Source organism: Danio rerio, chromosome 6 (assembly GCF_052040795.2).
Source record: "Danio rerio strain M-AB ecotype USA chromosome 6, GRCz13ab, whole genome shotgun sequence".
Classification (NCBI taxonomy): domain Eukaryota; kingdom Metazoa; phylum Chordata; class Actinopteri; order Cypriniformes; family Danionidae; genus Danio; species Danio rerio.
In genome coordinates, this window is record NC_141026.1 from 8,220,301 (window position 1) to 8,232,147 (window position 11,847).

Below are 11,847 nucleotides of genomic sequence, written 5' to 3' on the forward strand. Positions count from 1 at the left end.
TGTTATATTATTTTAGAATAGTTTATATTATTTTAGAATATATTATATTATTTCGTATTTTATATTATGTTATTTTATATTGTATATTATTTTAGATATTTTTTATTTTATATAATTTTAGATTATATTATATTACATTATTATATTATAGTATATATTTTGTTGTAATACACTGTAAAATTTTAAAGACTATTAGACAATAGTTTTATACTGAGAGTATTTGATGGATGCTTTAAAAAAAAAGTATCCCTAGGAAGAAGTTATCATATATCGAACTGAAAAAAACATATCTAATGTTCTTAATGTAAGTGTTTTCAATGGTCTTATTGAATCATGAAGTTGTTATTATTTTGTAATATGTTTTTATCTCTGCTAATCTTGCATGAAATAGCCATAGGTTGCTGAGCTGCCAATAAATAAATAAACAAAGAAACTTGCTTAAATGTCACTTCAGAGAATAATCTTTTGTTTATTTTTTTTCTGTTATTATAATTTATATTTGATCAAATAAATGTCAGTACAAAGTTGTTTAACCTTATTTTAAAGACATTGTTAGTGAAGATATTAACCACATGTATGCTACATCAATACTAGTGGTTTGCCATTATTTTCCAAAATAAGCAAACTAAATATTTTGGGGGATTTGTTTTTTGTTTGTGTTTAAATGTTTAAAGTTGGTTTAAAGTTACTCCAGTAAATGTTCTAACTGGATCTATGTGACAGTTTTTGTAACACTTTATTTTGATGATCCATTTGAGTATTAGTAGCCTGTCTGCTGAATATCTGTTGATACTGCTCCTTCAACAGACATATAACTGACTATAAGAAACTTTGCAAGTACATGTCAACTTACACTAACCCCAACCACTAACCCCAACCTAACAGTCTACTTATAATCTAATGTGAATTAGTTGGCATGTACGTAGTTGCATTGTTACTTAAATTCAACAAACTGACCATCAAAATAAAGTGTGACCCAGTTTTTTTTTCTTCTGTTTGTCTGTGTCTTCGGTATTGTTGCATGTCAGTGCTGCTTCATCTGGCTTAAAACTAGTGCAAGGCATTTGTGGTTTTTCAGTTTCTCATAGTGATGTTTGGTGGTCGCGTGATTGAGACATATTTTCTATTTTTATCTAAAATATGGTCCCCTGCACTAAAACAATGCATAAAATGTGTTAAAACCATATACTACAGACTTGTGGTTAGGCAGTGACCCCAAATTCAATTCCAGTCTTGCAGTCTTTTGCCAATAACAGTCTCTAGCCCATCTTTCCACTGTCCCATCACCAAAGAAGCATTAAAAAGGCCCAAGCAAAGTTAATCACTCTGGTAGGAAGAAAGGTCACAAAAATGTGAGAATTTGTGGTGTCAAGAAGTGTTTATCACAAGTGTTTATCATATTTTGAAGCTGGGAAATCTCAGCTCTGACCTTGTGGTTGCATATACAATGCTGCTTTTATCTGTGCTTTTGCATTTAATGTCTGTCTCTCTTTTTTTTACTGGAAAAAGACAGAACAAATTTATTTAGCTGATCTTGTAAAGTATATACTAATATTATATACAGTTGAAGCCTGGTTATTCACCCCCCTTAATATTTTTTTCCTTAATTTTCTGTTTAGCGGAGAGATTTTTTTTCAACACATTTCTAAACATAATAGTTTCATAACTCGTTTCTAATAACGGATTTATTTTATCTTTACCATGATGAAAGTAAATAATATTTGACTAGTTAGTTTTCAAGATACTTTTATTTAGCCTAAAGTGACATTTAAAGACTTAACTAGATTAATTAGGCAAGTTAGCACGATTAGGCATTGTATAAGTCATTATATAACGATGGTTTGTTCTGTAGACAATTGAAAATAGATATTGCTTAAGGGGGCTAACAATATTGACCTTAAAATGGTTTTAAAATGTTTTAAATCTGCTTTTATTATAGCCAAAATAAAACAAATAAGACTTTCTCCAGAGGAATAAACCATTATAGGAAATACCTGTGAGAAATTCCTTACTCTGTTAAACATAATTCGGTAACTTTAGAATAACTATCCATTATAACTAGCTTGTAGATCATTAATAAACTGTTAGTAAATGAATTATAATTCACTTGTTTAATAATAGCTAATAGTTTGTTAATTATTTATAACTGTGCCTTATAGATAGATAGTTTACAAACTGTTAGATAACAAGTTATAAATGACTTGTTAACTGTATTTTAATGATTTATAACTATGCCTAATAAATTAGTAACAGATCATGAGCAAGCTGTTAGTAACTTACTTACTAAAGACTTTTTTAAATATCAGTTAATAGTGTATATCTGTTATTGAGACGTTATTCTAAAGTTGCAACTATTCGTCATTTATTAACTGTTAGTAAACGAGGAATAGTTGCAACTTTAGAATAACGTCCCAATAACAGACATAAGCTAATAACTAACACTTAACTAATATAGTAACGCACACTTTACAGATCAGTTGTTCATAGTTTGATAACCATCTACTAATACCAGTGAAACTTTTATTATTTATGCTTTATATTTATTTTGTTTTGATGTTTAGCACAAAAGTCCCCAAAGCTCATGGGTTTGTATTGTGTTGTATACTGCTGTTCTGCCATGCGACGGCTCAGTATGTGTGTTTCTATACATTAAACACAATGTTCAACATTTCATCTGTGGAGTTTCTTTGGTAAAACACAGCACACAGAAAGGTCTATGAGTGGATTTTAGGGTACAAATATTTTATGTTTTCAAATTTTAAATTAAATTTCTGTAGCTTGAACATGTTCCATCTATTTGCTGTTCAACAAAGTTTCACTGGTATTAGTAGATGGTTAACAAACTATGAACAACTGATCTGTAAAGTGTGCGTTACTATATTAGTTAAGTGTTAGCTATTAGCTTATGTCTGTTATTGGGACGTTATTCTAAAGTTGCAACTATTCCTGGTTTACTAACAGTTAATAAATGACGAATAGTTGCAACTAGAATAACATCCCAATAACAGATATACACTATTAACTGATACTTAACAAGTCTTTAGTAAGTTACTAAACCCATAATTCACATAAAAATTCACAGGAGGGCGAATAAATTTGGCTTTAACTGTATGTATATCCTCCCAAATATTTATGATCTTGGACACAAAGGGATTCATTTGTTTGTTGTTTGTTATAGGAAGGAGATCTCCAAAATCATGAGCAGCTCTTACCTGCGTGGCTTGAACATGGCCTCGTTCTTTACAGCCAATAAAATCATCCTGTTTGTGACGTTCACCGTGTACGTGTTGGTGGGAAACACCATGTCTGCGAGTCGCGTGTTTGTGGCCGTGTCTCTGTACAGCGCCGTCCGCCTCACCGTCACTCTGTTCTTCCCTGCTGCCATCGAGAAAGTGTCTGAATCCGCCATCAGCATCCGCAGGATCAAGGTACGACCCATCTTCATCACACAAACTGGACTGACAATAAGCTTAATGCTCACATGGTCATAGAAAATGTGAAGTTGATATTTTTAAGATGTTTAACAGAGCAGGAATTTTTCACAGTATTTCCAATAATATTTTTTCTTCAGGAGAAAGTCTTATTTGCTTTATTTCGGCTAGAACATTTTAAAACCATTTTAAGGACAATATTATTAGCCCCCTTAAGCAATATTTTTATGATATATTGTCTACAGAACAAACCACTGTAATAAAAGGACTTGCTTAATTATGCCTAATTAACCTAGTTAAGTCTTTAAATGTCTCTTTAAGCTCAATACTAGTATGTTAAAAATATCTTGTGAAATATTATTTACTGTCATCATGGCAAAGATAAAAGAAACCAGTTATTAGAGATGAGTTATTAAAACTATTATGTTTAGAAATGTGTTGAAAAAAAATGTTCTTTCTGTTAAGCAGAAATTGGGGACAAAAATATACAGGGGGGCTAAAGATTCAGAAGGTCTAATCATTCTGACAGGGCTTGACATTAACTGTTTTGATCACCAGCCACTGTGGCTAGTAGATTTCCAACATTACTATCCACCCGCCATTATTACTAGCCACAATTTTGTTGTTGGGAAATACATTTTATATGCATAAATTTGACTTTGACATGCTAAAATCTCCAGATTTAATTTGTGTGTTATGCCCACATGCCTCCTCGTTCATTTCACTTGTGTGTGTGTGTGTGTGTGTGTGTGTGTGTGTGTGTGTGTGTGTGTGTGTGTGTGTGTGTGTGTGTGTGTGTGTGTGTGTGTGTGTGTGTTGTGTATGAGCTTGCTCTATGTGCATGAGCAAGTAGGTTGTGTTGCATTGCAATTAGTTTATCTACATGACTTTTAAGGGGTCTAAATTAAGGATTTACAGAATTTATCTCTGACAACACCAAAAATAAATAATTAATTATTTCTTAGCCACAAATTGATCAAAACAAGGAAAATATAGTCGTATACATGCACTTTTTGTTTAACAAAACCATTCTTTAAAAAAACTAAATAATTGACATTTAAAAAATGGGTCTCGTATCATAAATGAGGGGTTAATCTCCTATTAAAGCAATGTTATTGTAACAACAATGATAATTAAACCATATTGGTATTTTTGCTCACGTGAACAAAGTTATTTTCGTGCTGCTTTTCGATTCTAAGATCACATTTGCACACATATTGGGCCATCCCTATTGTCGAACACTGTTTTTAAGAGAACTACAATTTTAAAATGATTATCAACCAGACAGAGTGGCTAGTGTGTAGTTTTTTTGTTTTTTTTTATTTAAATGATAAAGCTAAAACATTTTTATTTAGTTTTATTTCAGCTAGTTGGCAATTAAGTTTGATTTAACCTTTATTTTCCAAAATAACTAAAGCTGAAATAAATACAAATAAAAACAGTATTGATATAATAAAAGATTATTATAAAGAAAACACCAAACTAAATTAGAGAAGCCAAAATTTTAAAGTAAAATGTAAAAACTAAAACTATTTCAACCTATTAAACAGACTCCTTAAATGTAGTTTTATAGTATTTTTACAGTAGTATAGAGGGATTATTAGATAAAACAATTGAGAAATCAGTTAAATATTACCATCATTATAATTTTTGCTGGCACAATAAACTCCTAATTTGCTGTTTTATTTGTTTAGATAGTATATATGTATGTATATGAGTGTGTGTTTATATATACCCATATCACGAGTAGCATATCACTATATGGCTGTAAATCAGCACTGATGTGATATTGCCTTGTACAACAGTTTTATGGCATAATCATGCATATAAAAAATAAAATCTAACATAGAGCATCTCAAAAATGCTTTTGTATGAGGAACTACTCTCTTCCGCCACTCATACACATCTGCAGCTGACGTCAGATCAGCAGAAACCATTGCTCATTCACAAATGTCACTTTAGACTAGAACTAGTAAATATTACCATCATTCACTATAACTAACAGGCTTGCACTGAATTTGTGTGCGCAGAAATCCACAGACTTTCTAGCCCATCATTGAATCTGTTTATTTACTTCTGCAAATGTATGTAAATCTTTTTTTATTCAGTTATTATATTAATTTCAGTAAATGCAAATGTTTAGAGCTTTTATTTAAATACAAATAAATACAAATAAAAACAGTATTAATATATTAAAAGATTATAATAAAGAAAACACCAAACTAAATTAAGAGAAGCTAAAATTTTAATGTAAAATGTAAAAATTTAAACTATTTCAACCTATTAAAATACTCCTTAAATGTAGTTTTTATTGTATTTATACAGTAATAGAGTGATTATTAGATAAAACAATAGGCAAATCAATTAAATATTACCATCATTATAATTATTTAGTAAATTGAATTTCTATCTTTAATTAGATACACATGTATAAGAGACTTTGTTTACCAAAGAAGTGGGCCTAAATGGATTTCCAGCGATAACCTTAAATAAAAGTTATGTTTTTTTTTATTTCATGTTTATTTCAAGTTTTTAGTCACTATACTTGATTTGTACTTGCCAAATCGTTTCACATAAATACGCAGATTTTTTTTTTTCCAGAAAATATCTTATACCACAGTTTCTGTCTGGCCATGCTATTAACTTCTAATCTCTTGCTGCTCTGTCTGCGCTGAAGTGCTGCAGGTGTCGTTTTCAGGGTTAATTTTAGATCTACTCTACAGTTCCCACTGACTCAGCTAATGTTGCATAAGGCTCAACGTGAACCTGCACATTTTGTAATCGTGATGATTTCTTTCTTGTTTGACCTCACACTGAACCACTTCTTCTACTTGTCAGAAACTCCTAACTTGCATTATCCAAAGAAACTCCAAACTGCTTCGTCATGACAGCAGTTTTCAGTGCCGGTCTTGTGTCTGTGCATCACATGTGACTTTGTGGTCTGTCTGTCGCGTGCAGAAGTTCCTGTTGCTGGATGAGCTTGTGAAAAATCACCTTCCGCTTTCTCAGGAGGAGAAGAAAGAGCCGTCGGTGGAGATGCAGGATCTCATATGCTACTGGGACAAGGTGAGATCCAAACGATGAGAAATACTGAAGAAACAAGCACACATTTGTAAAAGGCAAAACAACAAGCTGCTATAGTGGACATCAAGCAGCTGAAGTTTTCCTTTTGGAAACAGGAAGTTCTGTTAAGTAGTACTGTGTATCACAAAAGCATGTTAGCTTATTCAAAGTTCCTTTTTTTGGTCACATTTTATTCTAAGGTTCAGTTCTAGAAATTTAATAAACCCTAAACTATAACTTGTAGCTCCTTAAATAAAGAATTTGCTTTCTATGAATGAATTTGTAATAAGTGATAAGAACAAACTTTTTATTACTAATAAACAGCCAACATCTTAGGTAAATTACCGGTAATAAGAAATTGATTATAAGTAGGCCCACATATGCTCGCGCAGATTTTCCGCAGATTTCCACAGATTTTTAGCCCATCGTTATTTCTGTTTATTTTACTTGAGTAAATGTGTGTAAATCAATATTTATTCAGTTTTTTAGTTAATTTCAGTAATATTATTGACTAATGTGAAAATGTTCATCTGGTTTATGTACAATGCAGTGTGTACAGTATTATTTTCTGTCTTTTACTTGATATATTATATGATAGACTTGCTTTATTTATATAAATTGAATGTAATTGGATTTGCATTTTAAACATTAAATAAAAGGTTAAATATATTATGTTTTATTTTATATGTTAAGGTTTTAGTTATGATACTCCCAAAATGATTCTGCAGAAATCCGCAGATTTTTACCAAAATTCACCGCTAAAACGTCCGCAGATTCCGTCTGGACCTAGTTATAAGTGGGAATTAATATTCAAACTGAAGAGTTACCTATTTATTTTACTTATCATGTATAAAATGTCAAAAATCTATAAAGATTCAAATAAAAGTTTTAGAAAGTTTTAAAAAATATATATATTTTTATTTAGATAAATTTTAATAACCTTTAGTCAGAATAACTGATATAAATAGATTAATTGTTACGGATTTCTTACCTCTTTTGTAGTTGGTAAACATTGGTATTGTTGACTGAAAATGAATGTCATTATATCTCACTGATTCAGTTCATTTCTATTCTGGTCAGTTTAATGCATCTGTAGTGGACTATTAATAATAAACTTGCAAAATATTATAAAAATGCAACTGTTTTGTAGGAAAAAAATACAGAAAGTATATTTTGTTCTCACACACACACACACATTGGTAAATATGCCCTCTTGTGAAATTTATATTTTTCAAATATTTCCTAAGTGATGTGTAAAAAAAATCAAGGAAATTGTTCACTGAATTTTCTAGCATATCTTTCTTTTGCCGAAAGTCTTAATTATTTTTAAAAAATGTAAAATCTCAGGTTAATATTATTAGCTCACTTTAGATTTTTTGCTTTCATGATTTGTCTACAGAACCGATCGCTGTTATACAATGACTAATGCCTAATCAACCTAAATTGCATACCTAATACAATTATCCCAGTTATGTTTTTAAATTACACCAAGCTCAATACTAGTAGAATTGAATAAACTGAATTGAATTTGATCAGAGAGGAAAGCTGTACTCAGTCTCCTGTGATGGTTGGGTTTAGGGGTAGAGTGGGGTGGGGTAAGGTGAGGGCAATATAATATATGGTTTGGACAGTATACAATAAATGGAAACCTATGTAATGTACCCACTTTTCACAAAAACAAACGTGTGTGTGTGTGTGTGTGTGTGTGTGTGTGTGTGTGTGTGTGTGTGTGTGTGTGTGTGTGTGTGTGTGTGTGTGTGTGTGTGTGTGTGTGTGTGTGTGTGTGTGTGTGTGTGTGTGTGTGTGTGTGTGTGTGTGTGTGTGTGTGTGTGAGAGAGAGAGAGAGATTGAGAGTGTATGGGTGTTTCCCAGTACTGGGTTGCAGCTGGAGAGCATCTGCTGAGTAAATCATATGCTGGAATAGTTGGCCTCTGAAATAGAGGCTAAGTCAAAGGAAAATGAATGAATAATAGTATCTTGTAACATGACTGGTAAAATATTATGTATTGTCATTTTGATGAAGACAAAATATATTATTAATTAATTGTTAAAACTATTATGTTTAACTACTTGACAGACTCTGGATGCTCCAACATTACAAAATGTGTGTTTTACTGTGAAGCCGGGTCAGCTGCTGGCTGTAATTGGTCCTGTGGGAGCTGGAAAGGTCAGTCCTAATGCTCATACTCAAATTAAAGAGCACCTATTATGCCCTTTTTTTACAACATGTAAAACAAGTCTCTGATCTCCCTAGTGTGTGTATGTGAAGTTTTAGCTCAAAATAGTACACAAATAATTGTTTATAACACCTTGAAACTGCTTTAATCAACATTGTGCCGTTTTGGTGACTGTCTCTTTAAATTCAAATGAGATTTTGCTCCCAGCCCTCTTTTTACAATAAGGTGGAGCTATAAGTGCATATGTGTCAGCATAGTGGCAGATTGAAAACTCTAATAGCGGATGGCTGCTTCTCGCTCAGGGCTGTTTATGCTAATGAGTGAGATCATCACTAATGGGCGGGGCTTTCACCCTCTAATGAACCAAACAAAGGAAGAATGTCAATCAGAGTGTTTTTGCAGACTGTTTTTGTAAAGCGTGATTAAAAAGAAACAAATTTTACCATTAGCGGCAGGCTATATTCACATACTTTTGCCACACAACTGTGTTTAAAAGCCTTATAAAATAGATTTTTGCATAATGGGTCCCCTTTAAAGCTCTAGTTGTCTTGTTAATAAAAGGCTGATAGTGGTTATTAATCTTCAGCTCTGTCCTGCAGTCGTCTCTCCTCAGCACCGTTCTGGGAGAGCTTCCGGCTGAGAAGGGTGTGATAAAGGTGAAAGGAGAGCTGACCTACGCCTCCCAGCAGCCCTGGGTCTTTCCAGGCACCATTCGCAGCAACATACTGTTTGGAAAAGAGCTGCAGCCACAGCGATATGAGCGAGTCCTCCGAGCCTGTGCGCTTAAGAGGGTAAAATCATCCATCATATTGTACACTCCACACTCTCTATTTGTTGGGTTAACTTCTGTTTGTTGCAACAAGCTCAATAAATTATGCATTGCTGAGCATTAGTAGATTTGGGTCAGTAAAAAATATTTTATTTTGTTTTTTATTTTATTTTATTTTATTTTATTTTATTTGAATCAAATTCAAATTCATCAAGGCTGCATTTCTTTACTTTAAAAGGCCAGAACTTAATAATTTATTAAACAAATCACAGAAAAAAAGAAAAACCAAATTTCCGTCTTGAGCTGAAAGTGACTCTGATGAAGACTTGTAGTTGAAACCTTTGTTTGTTTTTTCTTCAGTGTTTTATTTAATAAATTATTGAGTGCAAACATTCTTTGGTTTTTGTCATTTAAAAACAAAAAAATGGTCACAGCACCAAACTTATCTGAAAGAGTGCTGTAATTTTGCATTTTGATTTACTTAAAAGAACCAAAACAAATATTATTGTGAAATATTATTATACTTTTAAATAACTGTTGTTTTTACATTTATATTATTTTGTCCTTATGTAATTCATTTCTGAGATTTAAAAGCTGAATTGTAGCTTTATTAAAGTCTTCAGTGTTGTACGATCCTTCAGAAATCATTATAATTTATCGATTTGATTGTCGTGTATTTTTGTAAAATATTGTTTTTCTACAATATGTGTTTTACTCTTTTATTCCTTTTTTATTTATTCCCATGTTTTATGGATTAATAGAGAAAAACATTGACTTCATTTTTATTCTTTAGTAACTGTATAACATTGCTATTGTTAAATTGATTAATTAAATGCTTAATTTTATAATTAATGTCATGATTATCAATCATTGTTGAACAAAAGTGTTAGTCCTACTCCAGAAATCTAGAAAGATTATTATTTTGATTATTGTTAAATTGTTGTATCAGATTTCAAATAGGTGTTTGCTTGCTGAGTGACTTCTGTCTTCTGTCTCTGGCAATATATTTTGAGATTTTATTGTATATTTGTAGCATGCAGCATTAAAAAAAACATTTTGTTATAAACCTCAAAACTAATCTCTGGTATAAAATGTTACTTGGTATCTACATACTGAGAGCATGTAAAGATAGTAAGCTGTAGTGTACTGTAGTAATACTGTGGTTCTGTCTGTGGTACAGGACATGGAGCTGCTTCCTGATGGGGATTTGACAGTGATTGGAGACCGGGGAGCAACTCTCAGTGGAGGACAGAAAGCCAGAGTCAACCTGGCCAGGTATTACAACCTCTAAACCCCTCATTTTACTCCATCATATTTTATAGAAGAGATTCACTACTACAATAAAACCTTTTCCCATGTGTCTTATCTTAGGCCCAATCTTAATTCTCTTTTTTTATGTTAAATCTGCTTTTCAAGGGCTATCTAGCCCTTTGGCTTAGCCCTACGCCTTCAGGCTAAAGAGAATTGGGACAGCCCTTCACATAAACGCGCAAAACGAGGGGTTGGGGTAAGGAGAAGGGCTAAGAATTGGGATTGGGCCTTAATACACTGTTCTAAACCAGAAAAGAAGAGGAATTAAGAAATATAAAGACTTAGTTTCACAGACAGAGTTTAGATTAAGCCAGGATTAGCCCATAAATAGGCATATATTTGCTGATGTGAAGTGTATTTTTAAGAGCTGTTTATGTGTGTTTTAGGGCTGTGTATCAGGATGCTGATATTTACCTGCTGGATGATCCATTGAGTGCTGTGGATGCTGAAGTGAGCAGACATCTGTTTGAACAGTAGGTTCATGCTCTTAATGAATGCTGTTGCACGTAACCTTTTTCTCTTTAAAGTGCTCTTTTTCTTACAGTACAGGTTTTTATTGTATAATGATGCTCATCACTTTAGTTCAGGTTTTAAGTTTCCTTTATTTTGTCTTTGTTCAGCCTTGGTTAACACTGGTGAGGTTGGTTAGCATTTTTTCTTGCTTCATTGCAGGTGTGTTTGTGGTATTCTGAAGGACAAGCCCAGGATCTTGGTGACCCATCAACTGCAGTACCTGAAGGCTGCGAATCAGATCCTGGTTTTGAAAGAGGTGAGTTGAAGCACATCAGTTGAAACTGCAGTGCAGGGATGTAATGAAACTTTTGGAAGTGGAGAAAATCTGATTTAAAAAAAAAAAAAGAAAGAAAGAAGACTAATTATATCAAATCTGGCAACCTTAGATTACAGGAAATAGTTTTTTTAGGATTTTATCAATTTCTATTATTTATTTATTTAATATATTTATTTATTTTTAAAAATAATTTATTTACATTTTTTTATTTATTTAAAATTTATTTATTATTTTATTTTTATTTATTTTTATAGTTACTTTTTGTAAAAAAACATTTATGTCTTTATTTTTTCTTTTTTTCTTTTA

General features: G+C 32.0%; 1 protein-coding gene across 2 annotated transcripts in view; it reads left to right on the forward strand.

The window, feature by feature from the left end:
• Positions 1-11,847, forward strand: part of abcc4 (ATP binding cassette subfamily C member 4 (PEL blood group)) — a 69,350-nt gene that overhangs the window by 29,192 nt on the left and 28,311 nt on the right. For both annotated transcript variants that reach the window (XR_015492543.1, NM_001007038.2), the window contains exons 8-14: positions 3,179-3,428; positions 6,390-6,497; positions 8,572-8,661; positions 9,271-9,462; positions 10,621-10,715; positions 11,138-11,224; positions 11,424-11,520. Coding sequence is in view for 1 of the 2 variants with exons in the window: in NM_001007038.2 (NP_001007039.2) it covers positions 3,179-3,428; positions 6,390-6,497; positions 8,572-8,661; positions 9,271-9,462; positions 10,621-10,715; positions 11,138-11,224; positions 11,424-11,520 (919 nt within the window). In the remaining variant the exon portion in view is untranslated. The remainder of the gene's footprint in view (positions 1-3,178; positions 3,429-6,389; positions 6,498-8,571; positions 8,662-9,270; positions 9,463-10,620; positions 10,716-11,137; positions 11,225-11,423; positions 11,521-11,847) is intronic.